The sequence below is a fragment of the Choloepus didactylus genome, chromosome 18, assembly GCF_015220235.1.
Source record: "Choloepus didactylus isolate mChoDid1 chromosome 18, mChoDid1.pri, whole genome shotgun sequence".
Classification (NCBI taxonomy): domain Eukaryota; kingdom Metazoa; phylum Chordata; class Mammalia; order Pilosa; family Megalonychidae; genus Choloepus; species Choloepus didactylus.
In genome coordinates, this window is record NC_051324.1 from 33240348 (window position 1) to 33267162 (window position 26815).

At 41.9% G+C, this 26815-nt stretch overlaps 3 protein-coding genes across 17 annotated transcripts in view; 1 reads left to right on the top strand and 2 right to left on the bottom strand.

Moving 5' to 3' along the window:
• GGNBP2 (gametogenetin binding protein 2) overlaps positions 1-6716 on the bottom strand; it is a 37621-nt gene extending 30905 nt beyond the window's left edge. For 2 of the 5 annotated variants that reach the window (XM_037809151.1, XM_037809149.1), the window contains exons 1-3: positions 6576-6716; positions 5835-6036; positions 520-600 (exon numbers count right to left, since the gene is read on the bottom strand). In XM_037809151.1, coding sequence (XP_037665079.1) covers positions 520-600; positions 5835-5927 — 174 coding nt within the window. In that variant the 5' untranslated portion in view covers positions 5928-6036; positions 6576-6716. Of the gene's footprint in view, positions 1-519; positions 601-5834; positions 6037-6542 lie in introns of all 5 variants that reach the window. The other 3 variants (XM_037809152.1, XM_037809153.1, XM_037809150.1) reach the window with 3 other exon arrangements.
• A 4795-nt stretch (positions 6717-11511) lies between these two features.
• On the bottom strand, positions 11512-17489 carry PIGW (phosphatidylinositol glycan anchor biosynthesis class W). 4 transcript variants are annotated; one of them, XM_037808788.1, is made up of 2 exons: positions 17396-17489; positions 11512-13386 (listed from the first exon to the last, which is right to left on the bottom strand). In XM_037808788.1, exon 2 carries the CDS (start codon positions 13370-13372, stop codon positions 11849-11851), a length of 1524 nt encoding a protein of 507 aa, XP_037664716.1. In that variant the 5' UTR covers positions 13373-13386; positions 17396-17489; the 3' UTR covers positions 11512-11848. The 4 variants fall into 4 exon arrangements, with proteins under 4 accessions (XP_037664716.1, XP_037664714.1, XP_037664713.1 ...); XM_037808786.1 differs by lacking the exon at positions 17396-17489 and adding an exon at positions 14237-14696; XM_037808785.1 differs by lacking the exon at positions 17396-17489 and adding an exon at positions 14157-14696.
• The window catches only part of MYO19 (myosin XIX), a 46781-nt gene continuing 34816 nt past the window's right edge, over positions 14851-26815 (top strand). For 5 of the 8 annotated variants that reach the window (XR_005212650.1, XR_005212651.1, XM_037808779.1 and 2 more), the window contains exons 1-6: positions 14851-14965; positions 15215-15765; positions 16970-17099; positions 20342-20480; positions 20815-20963; positions 22521-22634. Coding sequence is in view for 6 of the 8 variants with exons in the window: in XM_037808779.1 (XP_037664707.1) it covers positions 17088-17099; positions 20342-20480; positions 20815-20963; positions 22521-22634 (414 nt within the window). In the remaining 2 variants the exon portion in view is untranslated. Of the gene's footprint in view, positions 14966-15214; positions 15766-16941; positions 17100-20341; positions 20481-20814; positions 20964-22520; positions 22635-23717; positions 24177-26815 lie in introns of those variants that run through there. The other 3 variants (XM_037808780.1, XM_037808781.1, XM_037808782.1) reach the window with 3 other exon arrangements.

A 26815-nucleotide genomic window follows, 5' to 3' on the forward strand; every position in this document is an offset into this window, starting at 1 on the left:
TAATTCCCAAGAAGCATTTTCTCACATTTACCATTAACCTTTCTTTCACCATTTTCTCCAAAAATAGGAATAGTATTTTCATGTAAGTCAACAATTTATCTTCCATTATCTTGATTATATATACAGTATTTATAAAGTGTTGCATTGCTCTGGAATTAAAAATCAGCAAGTTCATAATAGCATGATTATTTTTTATTTGAACAAAACAATTACTACAAAAGAAAACCAACAAATTCTTAACACAATGTTGTAAACTGTATCTTCAAAAAGCACAGAAAGATGGCCTGGTGAAATCAGAGCCTTATGGACATGTAAAATGTTAACATAACACCACCAAATCTCCGACACATAAATTAGGCACATAAGTACATTCACTGCAGCAACAGCAAAAGAAGTTTAGTGTAATTGTAAGACCTAGGGAGCTCTAAAGGAAATTAATACTTATTGCCAGAAATTTAAAAGACTCAAAACACACACACAGATACCCCCCACTTAAAATACTAACTAAAAAACTATTACCTGAATGAACTGCTTTAGTTGTGCACCATTATTCTGATGCCCATCGAGATTTAACATATTGTCAGGAAACTCCATCACCATCTTAAAATGCAAAGAACAAAAATCAATTACTTTATCCTCTTCAAACACATGACATAACCTATTTTATAAACTCATAGGACAGAAATAAACCCCTAAAATCAGCTTTGCCACACACAAACATAAATCCAAGTTATACAAGTTTCTAAAGCCAGAATGGTACAGTCACTAGGAAGAAGGGAAGTGAAGGCAAACAAATTCAAATTTAAGCTGCTACTTATAACCTGTGGTATAACTCTGGGCAAGTTACAATGTTTCCTCATTTGTAAAACAAGATTAAGAAATAATTTCAAATATCTACCTCAAAGAGTGGTTGTAAGAATTGAACAATATTTTAAAGTGCTTGCTACAGTGCCTAATACTAGCATTTAATAAAGGAAATAGACTGATATTTTTAGTTATTCCTCCTGGCTATGGAACATAGTAAATCTTAGAGTAATAACTGTTAAATGAGTGTGTGTGTGTGTGTGTGTGTGTGTGTGTGTGTGTACATATATATAACTTAGAACAGTACCTGGAACATAGTAAACATTTGCTGTAATTATGAGCAAAAAGAATATATTGAGATATTTACTCAATTATCAAAATTTACTACCAGAGGAAGAATATGAAGCTTAAAGATGTTTAGGATGTCAGAATTATTAATTAGTACATTTCAGTGATCTCTGACACCACTGACTTTAATACTATTGTTCTGTACCACTGCAGAATAAGCCATTATAACTGTAAGATGTCATCAAATTAAAGATGCATTCCAATTTCAGAGACGTAGAAATGTGAAAAAAAAAAATATGCCTTCAAAATAAAATACAGTAACACATTTATATCTGAACCATTTAATGTTAAAGATACTAAATATAAAGTGCTAGGACAAAATTTATTTCCAGATGACAAGGGCCACAAACTCCTACATACCCAATTACTCTAAGAAGAGTGAAGTAAGGACAAAGAGACCCATCTGGGGCAAAAACAAAACAATAAGATAAACCCACACAGTTGAACCTCACCTTATAAAGATCTCTCCTTTCCCCAACAGCACCACAAAGATCTACTTCTTTAATGGTGGTGACCATTCCTTTTCCTCCACATTAGAAATGAGACTTAAAACATGCTTGTTATAAGAATAAACTGTGAGGACTCATTAAAAGTTAGGCAAGGGTAAACAATAAATATAAGATCTTTTCTTAATCTGACAAGGGGTGATACTGGCTATGTGAAGTAGAGAGATAAACAGATACTAGGGATGATGGATATGAAGAGAAAGGGCACTGATGCAAACAATGACTTAATAATACAGAGAACTTTCCCAGAAACAAAAACTGTATATACAATATAATTCAAATTTTTGTATGCATATATTTTATCTTGCCTCTATTATTTTCCCATTCTTTAAATCCACTTCCTTGACTTAATCTTCAGATTCTAGATTATCTAAAATAGTCCCATAAAGTATTTCAGGTGTAGTTTCACAGAGAAATCATTAGTGTTCCACTTCATGAGGATGCCTATCCATAACTAGCTAAAAAAAGAACCAGTCACTATGCTGCAGTTACTGCTTTGTAATGTTTACTGAATATTACCCACTTTCACTCTTAAGCACCTGTTCTCTTTCTCTTGACCACAAATAATCTGTTTTTAGCACACCCTCACAAGTTCTTACTATATGAGGTTTATTATCAAAACTGTTTTCACCTTAATTTTAGTTTTTTACATCTTTCTCCTCACAGCTATTTGTAACATCTATCACCCTTGGTAAAATTAAATATTAAATCAAGAGTTGAAAGGTAAAATGTTATATGCTAAGCACCTAATCCCCAATGTGAACATGTTACCATTTATTACAATTTTACAGTATCAGACAGTTTAATACCCTTATAAGTCCATTCTAACTGGTTTCAAGTAGGAGGGTAAACTGCATTCTAGAAACAGTGTAACAATCTGACATTAGTTATCAAGAGCTTTATGAAAGGTTCTTATGCTTTGATCCAATAATTGCCATTCCAGAAGTCTAAGAAAAAATTTTTAAGTGCAGATTTATGCATTATTTTTATTCTTAACAGTGTTTTATATATATACATACATACACACACATTATATATATAAAACCACTTTTCTGTCCAATAGAAGAATGAATAAATTATGGAATGTATACAGTACAATATCACACAGCCATTAAAAATGTTTCAGAATGACAAGAAAAAACGTTCAATATTACACTTAGTGGAAAAAAAGCAGGATACAAATTATAAAGACATAGCTCATCTCTTCATCTATGTATCGATAATTGGAATTACACCAAATGCTGCTATATCCTTAATTACCTCCAGGAGGTAGATTAAAGATGATATGTTTTCTTCATTTTGTGGGTATTTTTAAAGATAATTTTATAAGGAGTACACATTTTGACTCTATTAGTCCTTTTAAAAAGTCACTTAAAAATTGTAATTTTTCAAAGATGTCTTTAAAATAAAATCTGCATTCTACCATCTGTTTACAATTATAGTAACAGTAAGAAGCATTTCGGCCCACAGCATACTATTTTCCTAAAATTTTCACCGATTTGCTCATTTGGGATTTTCTCAAATACATCTACATCACCACAGTACTCAAGTGTTCAAACCACTGAACTAAAACCATGGGTCTTTTAAATTTGGATGCTACACACCACATAAAGGAGACTACTTCCTCATATACAAGCTTCTTAATTCATTTTACAAATCCAAGTTAAAATTGCCAATTTAACAGAGCTAGAGGTTTCTGCTTGTTACTAAAACAATAAAACATTTGTAACTCATTATTAACTGACTGTAAACATTGTCACTAGATTGTAACATCTAGCTGCTAACATTCCACTACTACCTGAAATAAATAATCATTTTTCTCACCCAAAGACTACAGTTTCCTCAGTTTTCTATGGACCCTAGAAACAAAGACCAAACCAAATGTTAACTCCAGGCATACACTGCCCCCAAACTATCAATAGACAAGTGCAGAACATAAAGCTACAAACTCTTTTACAGACATCTTTCCCACCTCTTCACTTCCCCATGTGTTTTCCTTTACATTCTCCCTTTAAGTAGTATTTGGTAGAACGGTCCTGAAAAGAAATTGGTTTTCCTAAACAGAGTGCATTCTTGACAAGAATTTGCACTAAACAGATTCAATGTGCAGAAGTTCCAAGACAAAATAATAAATGAAATGTCCCACTCATTCTCTAGTGATAAAAATCAATTCCAAACTACAGTTTTTCCTGAATAACATGTTATTTTAATATTTAAATTAAATAAGCCTGAATTTTATTTGCCTTGGTGACAGATCCACCAGGTCCTGCCACTAAGTACAGTTCAATGCACACTTCTCTGGAGAAATAAGGGCAACACTAAACCACAGTGCAAAGTTACATCTTTCTCTATGAAAAATTTTGGAAATTAACACCATTTTGGAGAGAATAAAATATAAGAGCTCCAAAAAGCTGAGCATTTTCAAGTGCTGTATGATGGATGTATTAATGTTGCATTCACATTAAAGGTTATGGGGATGAAGTAGCCATCTGGGCCTAAGTCTCTTAAAATTTTGTAAATATGATTATTTATGTTGATTCCCCTTGTTTTAATATCATTTACTTAAGAGAAACCTTATATCCTAAACCCACAGGTTCTTGTTTGTTTTTTAACTTCAAAGCCACTCTGGACAATAAGTCAAAAGGTTGACAGCCAACAATGTGTTTTAGAAAACTGGTTACGTTAAAGGGGTAGAAAAGAAAAAAAATAACAAATGAACTTACATAAAGAGTTTTCAAATTGAGAAATGCATCATTTACTTTGATCAGAGTACTAGGTTTTGGGACTTTTTAAAAAATTATTTAACATGCAAGCGCATTACATTTTTAATGCACATTGTGCAGAAATCATAACCAAGGCATTTGTATAACTTCCAATACATCAACGAAAATTCTATTTATTTTATGTCAAGCCAAATTATTCTCCCTTTTTCGTCTTTAAAAAAAAATGCACTTGGGTAATTACACATGCTTTCACTAAAAAAGTGTTAACAAATTAAGCCACTCAATAATTCTTCTAATGCTTTTAAAAGTATTGCAGCTCAATCAAGTCTTAACTGAGACTGGCAAACTGAAAGGCATCTCTACAATGACTTGCATTTTACATAAAATTTGAAAAAACTTAAGTAGATATTTTAAAGAAATTCAGGAACAAAATAGATGAACTACCTTTGAATGGCATAAAATCAAAGACAATAAGTAGGCTTATATACACCTTATCAAAATAGGCCAATGTATAATCCAAAACCTGCAGCACTATCAAAATGCAGATTTCAAAAATATTCAGAAAATTTTTTATGAAATAGTGGCAAACAACTGCACTCTTTATTTCCTGTTCAGATTCAATTCAAATTTCTATTTCCTTTCAAAGGAAATAGTACAGCAACACAGAGTCGATAACGCTATACAACCGTCAACTCTAAAAAGGAAAAACTACCCAGAACTGGGTCTTTGCATTCACGTTGAGCATCAGTTTTTTTTTTTTTTTTTTTTTTTACTCATACACATTCAATAATTTGGCTTTCTTAAGAAAGAAAAAAAAAAAGCTACCTGTAAACTAAGGAATAACTAATGCCAAGAAAGCACGTTTTGAAGAGTCATGGTCTAGCAATACAATCATTTCAAAGAGTTTTCATGTGCTAAACAACACAAGGCTATTTACAACGAAATCATATCATTTTAGTGGCATCTTTACTATGCAAGAGGATGTTACTTTGCCCTCGTAATTATGCTCATGCAGTGAGAGCTGCAGTATTAAAACAGAACATATACAGGTAGCAGTGCAGCTGCGACATTTCCAGATAATTAAACCTCCCCGAGGGTAGGTGATTTCTGTAAGGGATAGGCCCTAAACGCTCACGAGTCTTCAACCCCATTCCGAGGAGCGTGCTCTGGCAAAAGCAGCGCGTCGTGAAGGGAAAGGGTAAAGGAAGAGGATTCAACAAGAAAGGAAAACCTGGGGAGAGGGGCTCAAAGTGCGTACGGAACACTGGGCTTGGGGCCCGCAGAGGTTACCAAGCGACCCACTGCAAAGGCGGGTTTCTGAGGCCTGCCAGAGAAAAGGCCTCGCCTAGGAGTTGCAACACACTCTTTCTCCAGTGCGCAGCGCTCGGGCTGGGGGAGGGGAAGGAGGGGAAACAGCCGCCAGGGGAGCGAGAGCCCGGCCCGGCCCGCTCACCGTGAGGGTGTCGTCAATGTAGAGAGGAATCTGCCTCCTCTCGAAGGGGAACTCCTCCTCCCCTTCCCTGCACACTGCCACCAGTCGCGCCATCGTCTCCGACGCTGCCGTTGCCACCGTCACCACCTCCTCCCAGCTGCCGCCGCCGCCGCTGCTGCTGGTCCTGCCGCTGCCGCCGCTGCCGCCTCCTCCCAGCTCCTGCCTGCAACAGCCAAACCCCGCGAGCGTAAGTACCCGCCGCCGCGCCGCACATTCGCCACGGGGTGGGGGGAGCCGAGCAGGAGGGCACCGGAGAGCAGGGCTGCGTTTCCCATCACCCGATTCCACACGCGCTCAGCCAATCAGTTCCGAGCAGAGTCGGGACCCGCCCCCTCGAGCCGCTCTCCCTCCCCACCCCCCTCGCCGGCCTCCTGTCCAGGTCCAAAAGAGAGGCGGAAGCGACCTGCCGGCCTGCGGGCTTCCCCAGCCCATCATGGGAGACCGGGCCCCAGGACTCCACCCCCGGCCTCAGCTCCACTGCCCACTCCCCGTTCCCACTGCCGGGGTGCCTTCAGCCCACAGCTGACCCTTACTGCCCCTTTTCTGGTGCGCCCCGCCCAGTTAGTCCCCACGGCTGCAGTTGCCCAGCGCGACCCCGCCCCTGGGAGGGGTCGACCCCGCCTCAGCTCTGCGGAGGCCTGGAGGGGAGGTTCAAGACCGTTTCCTCACCCTTTCGGAGGAGCCCTCCCTCTCGGTTCTGACCTTCACCGTTCCGTGGTCGCCTTCCTGACCCCCACTTCTGCTCCCCGTTACCGGCTGACGAGGCCCGCGTCTGGGCCGGCTTAGGTGGGAACGCGACTCCGAATGCCGTTTCCTCTCCAGGATCAGTCAGCCGCTCGCGCCACGGGGAGTGGGGGAGGGAGGGCAGGGGACGTGGGGAGGGTGGGGCAGGGAGGGGCCGAGAGCGCCGGGCGGAGCCCCGCCTCCTCTCGCGAGACTGTTGACGGCCGTTCCCGGGTTGCCCCTTTCGAAATCGTCGCGGAGGGGATGTGGGTCCCTCCCCGGCAATCCCCAGGCGGTGGCCAGCGCCCTATCCCCAGTATAGCCTTCTAAATAAATCCAAAATAGGAGTGATAGGGGGAGTAGTCGGCCTAAAGGTCAGCACCCCGACACGCGCGGCTGCAAACCGCTCTCTCGAAAGCCGGGGAGGGGGGAAGCCAGGCGAGCCGGGCTGACCGTGGACCCGAGGGTCGAGGTCCATTGAGGACTTAGGTAAGTGGTGAGGAGCTGAGGCCTTCGAGAACAGTGAGAGTGAAAGGCGAGAGTGAAGGGACGGGGAGACGAGTAGGTAGCTGGTAAGAGAAACTGAGTTTGGTTTCCAGATACTTGACGCCACTTAATCCGCTTTCCCTTGCGGTAAGATCGGAGAAATGGGCCGCGCGGTGACGCCCTGATTCACCGAGCCGGCGGCGTGATGACTGCTTCCCTATTTGGGACTGGGGGACCGCAAGTACTTAAAAACTGAACATTTTTGTTGTTGTTACACTAGAGGCAAATAGAAAACCTTCCATCTTTTCCATGAAGAGTGGCTTGTGTATGTTCCCTGATTAGAGGAACTTCTTGGGCTGGGCAAATGTTAACTTAGAGACTCAGACCGAGTACGCCGACTGGGGCACAAAATTGGTACCAGCCAAAGGCCTTTCCCTCTGGCCATCTCCTGAAAAGCAGAGCTCCTGTAAAGATAATTCCTCTACACTCTGCCTGCCACCATTTACTCAGTTTTTACCATAAAGGCTTTGAAAGCCTGTTGTAAAGCCAAAATAGTTGTTGGGAAACGTTTTGCATAAGAAAGTTTTGAAGCTTTTTAGGATAACCCCATTTACTGCTTTACAGTTAAGTAATCCTAAGGACCAATCTATCTTTCCTGAAAGAATAGACTAAACTATGATACTGACCTTTAAAAGGTATTTTGGTCATCACATGAAGTCTTAGAGATTCATAACAACAAAAAAGCCCATAGTGCATCCTTAGCTGTGTGGTCACTGTTAGAGTAGGTGACATAATAAATTGGAAGAACCATTGTTCAGTACCAAAGGTATGATTATCCAGTAAGTATTTGTGTTTTGTTAGGAGAGCGGAACAGTGTGATCATTAGCTTAAATCCAATAGGTTTATAAGATATGCCTGCCGTTTCTGACAGGTTAGACTGCATAGACAAAACCTGAACATTTGTAGGGAATCTCATGTTTTATGTAAAAACAAGCTTAAGGAAAAAAAACGCTTGTGGATTTTAAACACTAGAGGTGCTCCTATAAAGATGACAGCAATTAATTTAATGGGGTCTACTTTCTATTTTAGATTTCCTTTGGATTATGGTCAGCAAAAAACATTGAGAAAATATATAGGTGCTAATTTTAATAACTTATATTACAGAATGTAAACTGGGTACTAGCAAAGGAGAAAGTGTTCATTCTGGGGATTTAAGTTAAGTTAGAAAATGCATTAAAACCTAAATGTAAAAATCTTAAAATGACAAGACCAAAACAATCTTACATCTGAGATTTCTTACTTTCTCTCCATTTGGTTTGACTTTTAGGTCTGCAGAGCACATTTCTTAGTATCTTCAGAAAATTTTTCACATACTTTAGTCATTCAATAAATTGAATTGTTGTAAGGCTAAAAAGTTGGATAATTTGCTAGATAAGCTCTTTTTCAAGGAGTTAGTGTAGATGCTACAAATTTAAAATTCAATATTCAAGGAAAAATGCTTAGAAAATTATTTCATTGCCACACAATTTTAAGAAGTTTTTACTATGTATCTTCCCAGTTTTAGGTCAGGCACTTATTTTTACCTTCACTATTGGTCTACCTTCAACTGCAACCAGCACTTATTGTCCTAAGCAGTTTAAAATGAAAAGTATCTGCCTTTAGAGAGCTTACTTCTAATTCACACGTGATTACTACATAAGAAGCCAGTTGTTGCCTAATTTTTAATTTCAGTGTTGGCATTGTGAAGGGTAAGGTGGAAGGATTTCAAAGGCCAGAAAAGAGAAAGCAATAAACAACAGATGACATATTCCTGGTACCTAATATAAGAACAGTTTGAGTGATGGAGATGTGATGAACTATCAGCAAGATACCATTTTTTCATTTTCTTCTTAAGATAGCTTCCCATTGTCTGAGGAAACCAACCATAAAACTCAGGCATAGATGAAATAATGACTATACCCCAAACTACCTACATAGGTTTAAAAGAAATGAAGAGTCCTGATTTATTCCTTACTATTTTTTATCTTCATAGTCTATACGTAAATTGCTAAGGAATAAAGTATGATGTTTTTGTATGACATAGACAACATATTGGACATTGATGCTCAATAAAAATAAAAGCGTTTGTCATCCTCTGAACACAAAGCTATTGATATATGTAGTAGGTATCCCCAGTTTATAATCATGTAATATTAACATCATGGGAGTGAGTCACTTTCTGAAGGTCATTGATAGGATAATGTCCTAGAATCAGAATCTATTTTTTCTATTTCAATTTCCACTTTCTTTTTCATTCCCCCTTCTCTGTCCTCAAAAGTTGATAATTGATTAGGATACCTTCTGTTGTTTTCAATATCACAACCATGTTATTTTATATGATAGTAAAATCAACAGCAAAATGTGATTTAAATTACCTCAGTTGTCCAAATCTGAGGGGTCTGTGAATTGGGTTTCCTTTTTCATGAGCTGACAGTGGAAAGTTCTGTTGTATCTGTCAAAAATAGATGCATATATAAAGGAAAAATAATATCCACAAGTTAAAATGTAAGCTCTTTGAGGGCAGATACTTGGTCTGATTTTGCCTGATCCCCAGCACCTGTACCTGATACATAGAAGCTCAGTAAATATTTGTTGAATGATCTCTCTCTTTCCTGTAAACTAGAATCAAGTTAAAGAGGTCTTTGCTTATTAATTGTATTTTTACGTATGCCATTACATTAGTTAGGTTTCTCCTATATGACTTGGCAGAGTTGAAGATGGTAAAAAATGAAACCCACAGAGTACACTTGGTTAAGTTATGAATCACTATCTGTAATTGTTGAGACAAAAACATAGTTAGATACTTAAGCCCTAGGAAAGGATTAGAGAGCAGTTACTGACAAGAAATAGCAGACCAATTAGACAACATACTCTTTAAGTCATCAGATCACTTACTTTTAAGTTACTTTTTTAAATGAGAGAACAATGTAGTTCCAGCCGCCCTGCCCTCCTTTGAATGCTTTGAACACATATGTTGTGGAGTATTGGCACTATGACATAATTAGCAGGAAAACCAATCAGCTTTCCTAGAAATGGTTAATTTACATATTATAATCTTATTGGTTAAATTTCAAAAATGTTCTTTTTTATTTAAAATCTAATCTGGTTTTTATTTTTACAGGTGTTTAACCGTTCAACATACTGATTTCTTTAAAGGTAAAATTCCTTTCAATAATAGAGTAGCACCAAATATTATTCATTGTAATTAGCAAATATAAAGTGTCATGTAAATACTAAATTAGCCATTATCAATGTAACAAGTTGAAGTAACTAAGTAGCGTAATATTTATTTATATTGAATAAATTAGAGAATAAATCAGAGGCAACTAATTAAAACTGACAACAAATATATAAGTTAATGTCAGGCAGCTCTGCCTACTCTACACAAATAATCCATATTGCTTGCCAAATATCAAATTAATTTGAACATTCTGACCCCTCTTTCTGCAATAATCAGATTTCTACCCGAAAATAGATGTAAGGGCAAATTTCAATTGATTTTTCACCCATTTTAAACAATATATAGAGAACTTTAGAATGAATGTTATTGAAAACTAAAAAAGGACTTTGAGTTTTTAAAATCTTATATTTTGAACAAATTTTTTAAATGACTCAAGCTCGTAGAATATTAAACTTTAATATAGCCAATTTTTTTTAAAAATTAGACTCAGTATTTGATGACTTTCTCATTTTTCTCACTAGTTCTTTCCCTTAATGTGGTAGATGAAGCATGCCTGATATGGCCCCTGCCACTTCTCCAGCTCAGTACCTGTGCTCTTCCTTTTCTGGGCTTCAGCATTCGCTCAGTTCTAAAATATGCTTAGGTTCCCTTCCAACTCAGAACCTTTGTTGAGGGATTCATCCTATCTAGTATGCTCTCTGTTGTTTCCCCACTCCCTTGCCAGCCCTCCCCACACACCCACGTGCACCCCCCATTGCTTAACTCTGCCTGTCATCCATCATGTCTAGCTCAAAAAAATCCAGTCTGTGCAGACAACTTCCCTCTTCTAGATCAGTTCTCAATTTGATATTCTTGGTAACCTATACTTTTCTTTAATGACTTATCACAGTTCATTGTAGTTGATTAATATCTGGCTCCCCAACTAGATTACAAGCCCCAAGATTTCAGGAAACTTGTGCTTTGCTCATCACTATACCCAGGACAGGGTGAATCAGGTCCACTCTAAAAAAAGGGAATTAGGTTCAAAGCAAAACTTCTTTTGTTTCATATTTTTAGGTATGTAAATTACCTCCTACAATTCACCCTATTCTTTAGAGCACTTAACTGTTTTGACTTCATAGTATAAAAGATTAAAACTGAGAAGAGCATCAACAATTTCAGAATTCACATTGAAATGTTTTAATGTAAACTTTATTATAACAGTAATACATACAATAGAAAACTAGTGGTATAAGGTGATATAAATGAAAATTTTAAATCCTCCTCCCACCTTCAATATTCCAATATCACAATTGTAAAGGTTCTTTGAAATATTGAAATTTAATAAATATTCTAACAAATTACAAGGCTTTGTTTCTTCTCTAATGATCTGTTTTATACAGTGTTGAGATCCATTAAAATATTAAGCATTACTACTAGTTACAGAGGTTGAAGAGTTGAAAATATGGTTAATACTGGGTTGCCAGAGGCACATTTTCTTCACTTTTAATATTTATTCTTCCCCATAAAATACTTTTCAAATACAGATAAATTTTACTCATATTTATCACCAAAATTTTATAGTCTTATCTTGCAAATGCAGCACATATATAATTAAACAGTTGGTAAACATATAGAGATATAGCACAAATAAAGTACACAAGGTACCACTGTTTAATGTGTCCATCATCAGGTTGATCAAGCCGGTTGTTATATTTGATAGCAAGAAAAAAAATAACTGGTTTCTGTTCATAGCTGTGATTAAACAAAGACTAGGTCCCTTTCTTTCAGCTTCAGAGACTAGAGATCCTGAATGCTTTTTATTTGTCACAGGTGGCTGAATAAGTTTCCAAGAACCTGGTACTAGAGCCCCTTTAATTAGAAATTTGGCAAAACCCAAAATTATATCACCCAGTAATAAACTACTAAGAAGGATCAGGCTAGAAGCAACTATCCAAATACAGAATGCTAAATTGGCCATTCTTCGAGATACTGCTTCTATATTTGCTTGAGCTATGCAAAGAGATATAAAGAGGCTAATAGCTGCCAGTAGAATACAACATGTTATTTTTATCAAGGCTTTGATTTGTAACCTGTTCTTAAGCACATACGACCCTGTTTGCACACCAGCCATGTATATTGCCACATACCCCAAAGTTGAGATTATTCCTTCTCGGTTGGCATTTAATAAACCAACTCTTGCGCCACTGCCATCAGTGCCATACAAAATTAACTTCTTCAGGGGGGTAAAGTCAAGGGCTAGCTGGTATAACACAATAATGCTGATGGCCACAATCCAGGATTTATTTGGGGGGAAAAAAGTCAAAAGCAGTGATGTTACCAGTTTAACAACTATTAAGGTAAAGAAAAAGTTCCAGTGAACTCCATACTCAGTTAAATGTTCCTGATAGTCTATGGATTTTATAATGACTAGTCGTCCTATTCCTAGGAAGAGTAATGGCCAAACAGAGTACAATGACTTTGTAAAGTAATAAAATCTGGACCGCTCCATATTAGGTTTTCTCCTAATCTCTGGACAAACCAGTGCAGTCCCAAAAACAAAGCCCCCTACTCCAAAATCCATTGCTCCTGTCCCATACAGCTCTGTTTTGGCCAGTCGCCTGGGGAAAAGTGAAAAGTCCACAGCCAAAATGGCAATAGCAGAAAATGCATTGTTAATTACACGGAAACAGGAGATGGCTGGAATGTGTTCTGATTCTAGACTGATTTTCAAGAATTTTTCAAGAATTTTCTGGATAGGCATTCTGGCATAGCAAGTCCTCCTTCTGTATATTTGATAAAACAGCCCTGCCCCAAAGATAATTCCAGTTAGCTGCTCAAGGAGGAGAGATGAAGACAAAGAGAAAATGGTTACAGTGGCCACCATTGGAACTATTAGGAAAACAAAATCAATGAAGAATTGAGTCCTTTGGGTATGTGAAGAGGAATAACAGACGTGTTGTGAGAAAATGATCAGGAGTCCTCTGCACAAGATACAGAATGCAGGAAAGCACAAGCCCTGGGTGATTTCCAGCACGCTGGTTCCATTGAGGTTACTGACAAAAGCTTCCTTCATCCGTTTTTGAGACATTTTCTTTCTCTCCCCTTGAAAACAAAAGAGCAAAGGAATACATTTGTAGAATTGGCATATATATCTACTTGACTTGTGATTCTCCTCCCAAGGATTCTGGGAAGAAACTTAATACTGATACACTGGGATAGGAATGTACAACTAATAGTTATGAAATTATTGGTTAAAAGCTCATCTTGAACACTACTAAATTCTCAGTATAAGGCAGGCTCACAATGAAAGTCTGGGATAGAAATCCTGAGAATGGTATCACAAATAGAAATTTCTATTACAGAGCATAGTATATGTCACGAAGATTGAATGAAAATTGAATACTCCTAACTCCAAATTCAAGTGTGTGTGTGTAGCTGCAAGTACAAGTTGGAGCCTGGGGGCTTTGGCTTGTTTGGTGCCAAGACGTGAGCCCTCAAGTAATCTGAGCCTCAGTGCCTCACTTCATAGCCACGCCTTTTACGGACAGCCATATTTTCAGGTTAAGGTTTAAGTAGATACAATGGATGGTAACCATAAGGGGCTGGGGGGTATAGCACATACTAGTGTTGCTTTTTTTTTTTTTTTTTTAAGGGATATAAAACACCTCTCTGCCACATATCAACGCTTGAAATGTGGCACACAGTAAGAACAAATTTGTTGGTCAAACAAGAACCACATCGAATAAACGAATGCATTATAGTCGGTCTGGGCCCTGCAACAATACCTCACGATAACCGGAATCGGTTGGCCTGGAAATCTAAGAGTCCTTTTCATAACAGACACAAGCCACGGTCGCGCCCAGCCCACAGACCTCACACGCTACTGGAAATCCGAGTACTCCCCCGGCAGAGGGTCGTGTCCATAGGCCCGGCGGACCGTTCCTAACTTTACCTCCTGGAAACCGCAGGGGCAAGCCGCTTCCGCCTTCCAAGCCGCGCTTCCGGCCAGTGCGGGGCAGCCTGCTCTTCCGGTCCGGCAGATTCCTCGCGCCCACTGAGAATGGCGCCCGTTTACGACGTCTTGCCGGCTCCCTGGTCCTGTCCTCTTTTAGGGGCGGGTCCAGCTCAGATCACCCCGGGTCCTTGGCCGTCGGTCGGTCTATCAGACAGGCTCTGTCAGAGGAAGTCCCTAGCGCGGAAAGGCGCTTAGCTTTAAAACTACGCCTCAGTCCCCCAGGCTCTGTCAGGATGATGGGGTCTGAGGACCAGGCGCAACATTCGGCCTGGAGATCCAGGAGCCCTGCTTCCCGCGCCATTACCCCCGAAGTACCGAAGGCCCTAGCTTCACCCCATTATATCATGGTGTCGCAACATGTTGCCCCACGGGGAGCCCCAACCCAGACCCCAAGCTTCCGGGGCAGGCCACGTGCGCCCGCACCGCGTGTGCGCGCCCCGCCCCGGGGGTGGAGCCAGCAGGCCGGTTCTAGGCTGGCCACAGCGGCAGCCTGCAGGGTGCTATTCGGCAGTCCTGGCTTTCCCTCTTCCCAGTCTCGCTCCGGTTCCCGCCTCTTCTCTCTTCCCTCCTCTCCACGGGCGCTTCCCGCCTCCTCACCCAACCCGCCCGCCCTTCCAGTCGGGCTCGGTGGGGACCGCACGTTCGCCGGTTCGGACCGTGGGATCGGTGAGTTCCACCCCCAGCCCATATCGGAAGCTCTTCGCGACCCCGCAGGAGCAGGTTTGCCCCGGAGCGCTGAGGAAGAAATGGGCGTCTCCTCCTACCTTTTCCAAAGCGCTGTTTCCCCTTCCCTTTCTTTTGACCCTATCACCCTCTACTTTTCCACCTTGCCGGCAGGGGGCGGCCCGGGATGCGGGAAGGGGTCTGACTGGCAGGCTGAATCCGGGCGCCTTTTTCTCTCCTTGCCCCACCCAGGTACCCTAGAGGGAGTGGTTGGCCCCGGGAGGCATCCGAGTAGTCGCGCCCTTGGCTGGAGTCATGTCCACCTGAGAAGGACATACTCTCCCTGCGCCAGGTGCTTCCGGAACGGCATCCTAGCCCTGGGCACGGCGGTCACCTTGCCGGGACGGAGAGTCCCCGGTTCCCGCTGGTAATCCGAGGGCGGGGCCGGCTGAGCTTCCAGGACCATTTCCCAGCTCCTCTTCCCGTCTGCCCGCCCACTGTCCTCCAAACTGATAAAGAAACTGAGGCAGGGAAGGAGGAACTGGTGATCAGGTTTCCGCTTGCCTTGACTTGCTGTTTCATCTATTCATAACCGTCTCTCTCCTGCCCACAATAGTCACACCCTTTCCAGAAATTCTTGGCTAGTAACCGCGAAACCGAAGGGGAGCAGAAGCAGGAAGAACTGGAGAGAACTGCTGTAAGCTGAAGACTCCAGCTAGGAGCTGAAGCTGCCAATTGTAATAACTAGCATTTGCAAAACGCGCTCACAGGTGGCGCCCATCATTGATCTTTAACTCGGCACTGTGAGTCCTGGATATTCTTATTCCATTTTGCTGATAAGGAACCAAAATAGGGCTTAGCTCGTTTGATCTTTCCGAAGTGTGTTGTCGGCTTTGGAGTCTATAAGGGCCACAACCTATTTGGTCCCATTCTCCACCTTCCTCTTAAGATGAGCTCCCAATTGAGGGTGCATTGTTCTCCTTGGGTCTCTGGAGCCCTCTGCATGACTATCCCTCAGACAGGGTACAGTCAGTGTCCAGGGTGAATGTGTCCAACCCAGTCCTGATGCTCTTCTCTGCCTGAATTATCCTCTTCCCAGTATCCATGGATGCCCCCATGGGTTCTTTCACAGGCTAGATATATTCAGAGCCCCCAAATGTCTCTGCCAGGGGTAATCCATTAAAGACTGAGGCCTGGGAAAACTTACCATTCTTTGGAGATTGGCTGAGGCCCAGCTTTATAACACCCCTTCTCTCCAATGGATTCCCTTCCCCCTGAAATTCTCACCTTCTTGAAGTTGATACTGGACAGTTTCACCTGATTGGACTCCCAAATGGATTATAACCTTTATTAGTAATAACATTAAACCCTCTGGGTGAATATATAGTTTTGCACTTCTTGTGATACTTTCAAACCATGACCTCACTGACCATCAGAATTCCTTTTTGTGAGGTAGATTTTACTATTTTACTATCCCCATTTTCAAGGTGAAGAACCAAAGTGGGGCAGGGAGGTAATGTGGCTTCCCCAAGGTCACACACCCAGTGAATGAATGAGCTGTGATTTCCCTCCCACACGACAGCCTGGAGCACTAAGAGTTTACTCAAGCCTCCCTCTTTGCCAACTACTGGCTACACTAAAATAGGATATTTCTGTCTAGCAGAGAGGATAGGGCAGGAGGCTTGTCTGTCCTGAATGTCTTCTTTATCCTCCATGGCATAGTGACCCAGAAGGCTTGCAACTCCACCCCAAAACCCTGTAGTAAAACTGGTCCTGATGCTGCAGAGGGAGCCCGGGGAGCCTCTGGAGGCTCTCGAAAGATTCCCCTATTCCCTAATTGGCAGGGAACAGGACATACTCTCCTTTTCTGCCCAGGCCTGCAGTAGTTCCCAGTTAAGTTCTTCCTGCTGGGTGGGAGGAGCAAGAGTGAGTCACTTGGAGGAGCCCTCACTGGTGTGTGGCCCTTGTCTTTTCTTAAGCCACAGTCTCCTGGGTGACTCATTTCAGCTTCCTCCAGAACTGAGCCCTTTGCTGGACCCATGCTCCAATTCATGTTCCCATGACAAGGTGGATAGCATTCCTTGTGCCTGCAACCCAGAATCCTGGCTGACCACATTGAAGCAGGATGCTTCAGCAGGTAAAACCTCTATCTTTGATAACCCAGACCCTGAAGCACCTGAGGTACCTTTCCATCTTTCACTTGTCTAAATGAAGGCCCTACTGCCCTTACCTGGATGCATAAGGAAGGGAAAGACTCCTTACGGGTCTGTCTTCTTTCCTCTCCTCAGATAGTGAATCCAATGCCTTTCATCCCTTAGTGTCAAAAAGCTCTTCCTGATATCTGTTTTAATTCTCTCCTGTCGTGGTTTTTAGCTTTTTCTCTGGGATGGGTAAGGGAATCTTTAGAGCACTCTGGTAACCTTACGTACATACCTGAACCGGAGAGGGAGTCCTTAGAGATGTCCCCACCATCCTGAACTGTGGAGGCATACTGGGAGCCTGAGGCTTCCAAGAGGAGGTGTTCCTTGAAGCTGAGCCTTAAAGAATAAGGAGTTAGCCAGTTGGAGGAAAGAAAAGCAGTCAAGACAAAGAGGTCCGCCTGTGCAAAAATATAGGAGACGATGACCTATATGGAAATACAGATGGATTCTGGTGACTGGATAATGGGGTATGTGGGGGAGGCGGGAGTTGCTATTGGGACATGAAACCTGTCCTTATTCCAGTCCTCTCTGAGAAAACTGCTATCGCCACAGCACTGCAGGATTCCAAAAATCACCCTTTGCTGTGAAGCTCCATCTCCTAGCCATATCATCCTTCATATGTAGTTCCTGACCCAGAGAAAATGCTAGTAGGTATTTGCAAAATTTTATTTTATTAAGTGTTGCCAGACTTTGGGCTAAAGCAGATGTTTAAGATGCCCCTGCCTTCAAAGAACTCACTGTCTAGTCCTAGGCAGGTAAATACCTGAAAGACACAATAGGTTAGCCATGGGTGGGACCCGCCAGCCTCAAGGGAATCTTGGTAAACCCTGCTGCTTGACCTTCTTCAGCTGTTTGGTACATGAAACAGTCTTGAGGGCTGGAGAGGCCTGAACTTTTTTATTGTTTATTTTTATTTAAAAAAGCAGTAATGTTTACTATAACCATAACAGCAGCTACTCTGTTGAACTCTCGTTAAGTGGTAGGCATTATGCTAAGGGTTTTACACGTGTAATTTTGTTTGATCCTTGCAACATCCCCATGAGAAACCTTTTGTCTTTTGGACCTAAGGTTAACAGAGATTAAGTGACTTATTCAAGGTCACATTCGTTATAAGAAAATTGGAAAATACAGATAAGCAGAAAGAACATTAAAATAACTCATAATCATACCATCCAGAGATAACCAACCATGTAGAAATTATCCTAGGATTTCCCCTCTAAATATTTACTTTAAAGACATAAGAATAACCTGCTTTATTCTGTTGTATTTATGTATAATTTAAGTTCACTATTTGGACATTTTGGTTGTTTTCAATTGTTTACAATTATAAATGGCTCTACATACACTGAACATTCCCGCAATCTTTACTTAGGACCATTTCTTAGAAGTAGAATTGAAGGCTCAAGGGGTATGCATAGTTTTAAGGCCCTTGATATATTACTGCCTCATTGGAGGAGCCACTTTAAAAGAATAATAGCTAATACTTTTTGAGCATACACCCAGCACCTTTCTAAACATTATGTGCTTATAAGGTAGGTATTAGCACCAATCCCATTTTATAGATAAGGAAAATTGAGGCGCAAAGAGATTAAGGTTAAGAAACTTAGATAAAATGTTTTTGCAATGGTAGCATAACATTGTGAACAGAGTTAACAGCACTGAAGTGTATATCTGAATATGATTAAAAAGGGAAATGTTAGATTGTATATATGATAACAGAATTAAAAAAATTTTTTTAAATCCATGGAGCTGCATCTCACAAACAGTGATCCCTAAGTTAAATCATCGACCTTAATTAATGGTACAATTATTAAGATGTGCTATCATCAGTTGTAACAAATGTTCCACACCAATGCAAGGTGTTGATGGTGGGGTGGTGTATGGTAATCCTGTATTTTATGCATGACAGATAGTTCTATAAACCCGTAACCTCTCTAGTAATAAAAAAAAATTTTTAATTAAAATTTATAAACAAATAAACATAGATACGAGTATTCAACTAATAATTGGTAGAATCAGGATTTAAACTAGGTCATCTAGTTTTCACGTCTAGACTGCCTCTCTAGTTGGATTAGAGCTGTTTATAATTGTGGCATAATATCATAATCCTCTGTGAGCGATTCCCTCCCTGCCCCAGAGGACAGGGATTCAGCCATGCTGTGACCTCAGCACTTATACGGGAAGCCAAGAGGCTACCTTGTGCATTATAGTGGTCCCAAGTTTAGAGAACAGCCATCTTCTATGGAAAGAAACTTATTACTGGGCCCCTTGAATGAAACTTGCCGTCTAGGCTTGTTGTTCTGAAGGATTTGAACTTTTCTTGTTTGCCAATCTCCTTGGAAACCACACTCGGGTCATATCACAGACCTCTTCTTCCAAAAGCAGATTCAGTCAGGTCCCTGTCTTCTCCCCACCCCGTCTTCCCTGCTGTCCCTAAGGAAACAGGAGGAGACATGGTGCCACAGTAGGAAAGCGGGGAGAGGAAACGTGGAAAGTTTTGGCATCAAGGATGGACAAGGGAGAAGGGGCCTGTTAGTGTCCATTCTTGACCTCAGATAGCCCTCTGAGCCAAGCTTCTTCTCAGGTAGACCCAGGGCATAGGGAACTTCCCAGGTTAAATTTCAGCTCTGGAAGGCAGGTGATGAAGGCACAGGGTCACTTCTCTGGGAAGGTATAGCCCTGTTTTTTCATCACAGCCTGAATGGTCTCTTTCAAAAAAGGCCCAGTCCATGATTCTTTTCCTTTGCAGTACTCCCATAGCAGCCACTCTCTTGGGTCCCACCCCTGCCAGTCCCAGTAAGGCTGGTAGCTGGCCAGCCTGGAAGCAGACTTGACAGGAGCTTCTGCCAGAGGAGAGGGGGTAGCATTTGTTGAGTATATACTGTGTGCCAGGCACTGAGTATGTGCTTTGTATATCCCCGCTCTTATTTATCTTCCTAGTAGCCTTATGAGCTGGGTTTAGTTTCCTTTATTTACAAATAAAGAAGTTGTGGTTCATGGAGGTTAAGTAACTTACACAGGCTCACTGGGCTAGTAGGTGACAGAATTGAAATTTGAACCCAACCAGACTATGATAATAGAAGTCTGTTCTCTTTCTACTCTACAGGCTCCCACCCTCTTGTAGCTGCCAGCTGGTCCGAGCCCCAGTTCTCATGGCCCTCTTGTTATTCCCTCCCAGGTTAATGGCAGCAGCCTGGGCTTCGATGCCCAAGGCAGTGAATCACTCAGAGAAGACCTGCGGGATTTCCTTCTTGGGGATGCCCTCCTGCACCAGCTGGATGACCTCACCAAGGTGAATCCTGTGACACTGGAAACAGGTACGGGTCCCCCTCTCCCCAAGAGTGCTGTCTCCAAGAGGGTGGAGCTGTGATGAGGGCACTTGGTCTGGTTTCCCCAGGCCCAGACCAAGGCAGACAGGACTCCTATCCTGGAACCAAGTGGGCCACTCCAGGCTTCCACCCATGGGAACCTGGCGGCTGCACCCAAACTCCCCAGGGCAGGTTTTACTCCAGATTTGGTACTCATCTTAATTAGATCTTGTACCTACTCATCAGGAAACTTGATAATTGCAGAGGGAAGACTGTTAGGCTGCTTCGTGTCTGTATAAGTGCTTTTACTGCATTTGAGTCAGAGTCTGCTCCTCTGCCTCAGTTCTGAGGTGCCTGCAGACCCGGTACATGGCAGACATGTTCTACACCAGTGCTGGCTGCACCCTGGTGGCTCTGAACCCCTTCAAGCCCGTTCCTCAACTCTACTCACAGGAGCTGATGAAAGAGTACCATGCTGCTTCTCAGCCCCAGGTAAGGCTCAGCCTGCTTCTTGGCCTCAGGGCTCCCACCCTCCCCCTGGGCTTCCCTGCAGCCTCCCCATACTTACCTCTGTTCACCAGCCATGCAGTTATTCAGCGTCTGCTAGTGGCCAGGTCCTGGGCTGGGCTCCAGGGAGGCTTGAGAGGAAGCTACCTTTGCCCTACCTACCAGGAACGTGGAGAATTTGGACACATACAGAACTGACTATGGGACAGTGGGGGATAAATAAATATTTATTTAACTGAGTTCAGAATCTAAAATAGGGACATAGGATAAAGGATATGTTTTCTTATTTGTGGGTTTATTAATAGGAAAGGATTTATGAAGGTATACTTGTGTATTTAACAAACAACCCTTTTGGAAAATAATAACATTACATGAAATAAGGATTGCCCTAGAAAATTCAGCACATGTTCTACTGAGGGGAAGGGTGGTACAGGCAGGGACCAGGCTTGTTGGTGTTAAGGTGCCTGATGTTTCTCAGGGAGAGACAAGAGCAAACTTGCTGGTGGGAGGGGGGTTGTGGGGAAGAGGGCCAGTAGATGAGGGTAGAAAGGTAAGGTAAGCCAGGCTGCTCGTGAAAGATCTGAAGCACCACAGCAGGCAGAGAGAGTACAAGAAGCTTCTTCATCAAGGGTGAAGGTGGGAATATGAACAGAGCCCACTGTGGGAATAATTAACTTTTAAAAATTGAGAAAGCTGGGTTTAGGAAGGTGAGACCACAGAAGGGAGAACAATAAAAGGCTTTGTTAACAGTCCAGGGCAAGGTGGAGATAGGGACAGCTCTGGCACCATCCAGAACCTTCTCCCTTTAGGAAGCTGTGGGTAAGTGATCAGATGCAGGCAGTATTGGACTGAGCTAGGTATCATGCAGATAGTCTGGCTCCTATAGTTCAAGTGAACTATAGGAAAAGTCTGCCCTGAGAGCCCATGTCTCAACAGCTGTCTTGCCTGCCTCCCTGCCCTGCAAGATGTGATCTCCTCAAAGGCAAAAGCTATATCATGGCCTCCTCTGTGTCCCCAGGCTCAGCTTGATGCCTGGGACGTTGAGGACAATTAATGAATTTTTGTTGAAGGAAAAAGGGGTAGTGGCCTTGGAGTTCAAATCACATTGATGTAATTACTTGCTTAGTGGGCTTGGGAAGATTATTTAACTCTAAATCTCAGATTTATCATCCTTAAATGGAATTAACTAACAGACAACTTTGGCGATAACATGTAAGAAACTACAAAGCACAACAACATAAGATAATAAGCAGCAGAATAAGACTATTAATAAGACTATTAAGGCAAGATAAAATGGGAGCATAAAGTGTTAATATTGTAGACTGGTCAAGGCCAGGACTGCTTCCAGGTTGAAAGACAATCAAGGGTAAAGCCACCATGAGGGACTCATTGTTGGGCCTAACACTGATACATCCAGGACATTTTTCAGGAGGAAGCATCCTGACACTGTGATTGGCAGCCTCCCTGTCTCAGCCATCAGTGGATCAACGAATTCTTGAAGATAGATGTTGTTATGTGACCTTTCACCCCTTGATGTTTCAGAAACTAAAGCCCCATATCTTCACTGTGGGTGAACAGACCTACAGGAATGTCAAGAGCCTGATCAAGCCGGTCAACCAGTCTGTCATCGTCAGCGGGGAGAGCGGTGCTGGAAAGGTAGGAGAGTCTCCTTCCCACCCTGTCAACTCCATGACTAGCTGAGGGCAGGGGGCCATTTCTCCTGGAGTCATGTGCTGCCTCGTCATTCCCAGATAGGCTGGCTCAAGCAGGGGTCAGTGTGCAGTGGTGGGCAAGCACTGGGCTGGAAGTCCAGAGACAGGGTTCTAGTCCAGGCTCTACCTCTAACTTTGATGTAACCCTTGGTACGATACTTTCCTCTCTAGGCCTTCATTTTTCCATTGGTCTCTACCAGCTCTGACACCAGTAGAAATGAAAGTCAGCTCTTGGGGATGACAGCCTGGTCATTAAGAGTACATCAGGAAAAGTGCTTAGCTTCTGCAAACCTCAATTCTCGCACCTGTAGAATGGCAGGGGAGGGAGGACAACACTGAACTCGTGGGGCTGCTGTGAGGGTTAGATGAGCCAAAGCACATAAATTACTTGGTGGTATGCCTGGCACAAGGTAGTGCTCCTCCAAAAGTGGCTGGGGTTACTCTTGAGAAAGGGATTATTGGAGTGGCCTGCCTTGGCTGCTCTGGATTGCCCATGGTGGCAAAGGCAGTGCATTAGGCCAGCTGTGGGGGAGAGAAATGCTCCTGGTGTGGTCATGTGGCAACATTGGTGGTAGAACCACAACATCTGTGAGACAGAATGTTGCACAAAGATGAGTGAAGAGTTACACAGCTGGTCAGAGGAGGCTATGGGCCCAGGCCACATCTTGCCCAGCTGCCTCACTCCACAGTACTTTTACCTTCACAGGGAATTCTTTGCTCCATGAACTCCATTCTGCCCACACCCACACATGAGAGAATTGCTGAGCATTGAGCTCTTGTTCAGGTTCCAGGGCCTGGGCTAGTCACTGAGGAGTGGCAGGGGGAGGAACAGAGATGGAAAATGCAACATCCAGCTTTCAGGAGACACTTAATCCACTGGGAAAGACAGATAAGGAAACAAACAAAGACAGTAAGTTGCAGGGTTGAGGGCTTGGACTTGGGTGTGGAGAGGGCATCTCTGAGAGTTGTGTTAAGGTGGCCTGTGACAAGGCTGACAGGTAGCTCCTGGATGAAGCCCATGATCCCCTAGAATTGCTCTGGGGTGCTGTGCCAGCTTGGATGTATTATGTCCCCCCGAACACCCTTATCTTTGATGCAGTCTTGTGGGGGCAGGCATATTAGTGTTGATTAGATTGGAATCCCTTGATTGAGTGTTTCCGTGGAGATGTGATGCAATCAAGGGTGAGTGAAACGTTCGATTGGATAATTTCCATGGAGATGTTACTCTGCCCATTCAGGGTGGGTGTTAATTGGATCACTGGATTCGTATAAAGGAATTCACAGACAGAGGACTTCAGAGCAACTGAAAGTGACATTTTGGAAGAGCTGCAGCTTAAAAAGACATTTTGAAGATGGCGGTTGAAAGGTGGTGCTGATGTTTAGGAGAATGCCATTTTGAAACGCAAACTGGGAGCAAGCAGACACCAGCCACATGCCTTCCCAGCTAACAGGTTTTCTGGACGCCATCGGTCATCCTCCAGTGAAGGTACCCAACTGTTGATGCCTTACCTTGGACACTTTATGGCCTTAAGACTGTAACTGTGCATGGAACGTTGAATAGGGAGTGAAATCTGGTTAGTATGTACAGGTTAGTGTGAAGCTCCAATACATCCCAGAGTAATTTGGGCAGTAAATAAAAATGTACTTGCAAAGCATTATATAGATATCTCGTTTTAGTTTTAGTGTATTGGAATAGCTAGAAGTAAATACCTGAAACTTTTTTTTTTTTTAATTAAATTCAGTTTTATTGAAATACATTCACACACCATACAATCATCCATGATATACAATCCACTGTCCACAGTATGATAACATAGTTATGCGTTCATCACCACAATCTATCTCTGAACATTTTCCTTACATCAGAAAGAACCAGAACGAGAATAAAAAATAAAAGTGAAAAAAGAACACCCAAATCATCCCCCAGCCCACCCCATTTGTCCTTTAGTTTTTATCCCCATTCCTCCACTCATCCATACACTAGCTAAAGGGGGTGTGATCCACAAGGTCTTCACAATCACACTGTCACCCCTTGTAATCTACATTATTATATAATTGTCTTCAGGAGTCCAGACTGCTGGGTTGGAGTTTGGTAGTTTCAGGTATTTACTTCTAGCTATTCCAATACATTAAAGCCTAAGAGGTGTTATCTATATAGTGCATAAGAATGTCCACCAGAGTGACCTCTCGACTCCATTTGGAATCTCTCAGCCACTGAAACTATTTCATCTCCTTTTGCGTCCCCCTTTTGGTCAAGAAGATACTCTCAGTCCCATGATGCCGGGTCCACATTCATCCCCGGGAGTCATACTCTGCGTTGCCAGGGAGATTTACACCCCTGGGAGTCGGGTCCCACGTAGTGGGGAGGGCAGCGAGTTCACCTGTCGAGATGGCTCAGTTAGAGAGCGAGAGAGGGCCACATCTGAGCAACAAAGAGGTACTCAGGGGGAATACCTGAAACTTTTGAACTGCAATCCAGTAGCCTTGATTCTTGAAGACGATTGTATAACTATATAGCCTACACTGTGTGACTGTGTGAATATGAAAACTTTGCGGCACCCACTCCCTTTATCCAGTGTATGGACAGATGATTAGAAAAATGAGGACAACAAGCAAATGAATAATAGGGAGAGATCAGGGGTATGGGATGTTTGGGGTGTTCTTTTTTACCTTAACTTTTATTCTTTTTTGTGTGTGTTTGATAATGAAAATGTTCAAAAATTGATTGTGGTGATGAATGCACAACTGTATAGTGGTACTGTGAACAACTGATTGCACACCATGGACGATAGTATGGTATGTGAATATATCTCAATAAAATTAAATTAACAACAACAACAAAAAAAGACTGTAACTGTGTAACCAAATAAACCCCCTTTATAAAAGCCAGTCCATTTCTGGTGTTTTGCAAAATAGCAGCATTAGCAAACCGGAACAGGAGCTGAGGCTGGACCTGCCCCAAGACCTATGCAACCAAACCTTAGTAACCCTTTATTGGGCAGCCACTGTGAACTTAGGCTGGGTCTGTTATGTTTTTAAATTTTAATTTATTTTTAAACTAGTAATATATTTACATAGTTGAAAAATCAAGCAATACTATAAAGCTTGCAAAGAAAAGCAGCAACCCTGCCCCATATTTCTCAACCCTGTTCCCTCTCTCCAGAGGCAGCTACTTTCAAATCTTTTAGCAGTTTATTTGGTTATGTACATCTGAATTTCTAAATCACATGCTTATATTGTTACTTCTTGATTTTTCAGCTTTGGACCTTATCTGTTCACTTTCTACTTTGATAAGAATTTAGCCCTTATTTCCATGCCTCATACTCCATATGTAATTATATTACAATTTCTAATGGTCAGTATGCAGTATTTACATTATTATGACCATGTATCTATTGTTCACAGCAGAGTCATACAATATATTGTAATTATCTTTCCTTTCTTATATAATCCTTGTTTTCCGTCTATTTAATAATTACCTTTTTTTTTTACTTGCTTGGTTTCTAACACCTATAATTAATTAATTACCAAACTCATCACCAAAGCTTGAAAATACCTTCAAATAGGTAAGCAAATCAGGTTTCTTTTTTTAATTGGAGACAGCCTTCCTAGAACTCTTAGATCTCTTGCTTCTGTTTGGATTAGTAGCTGCCTAGGGTTGCCAGCGAGCTTCTCTGTCTCACTCCGGGGGCCCCCAGATTCCCCTCTCTCTTATGATAATTCCCCTACTGCTGGAGCCCATGGCTTCCTCTTTCTTTCTTCATTTACTGCTTGTTTTTATGGAGCACACTCTTTAGTAGCTTCCTGAAAAAGGTACATGAAGGACAAAATTTTGAGTCCTTGCACATCTGAAAATGTCTATTTTGCCTCAAACACGATTGATATTTTGGATACATTTTATAATTCTATGTTGGAAATTATTTTCTTTTCCCAGTTTTGAAGTTTTTTACTTAGGTGACCTTCAGATGTTGCTGTTCACATTCCAAGTCCCAATGCTGATTTGTTGCTTTTTTTTAAAAGCTTTTAGGATCTTCTTTCTAAGGTATTAAAATTCACAGTGCTGTGTCTCAGAATTGTCTTTTTGCACTTATTATTCTGGGTACTTTGTGTGGTCTTTTTAACCTA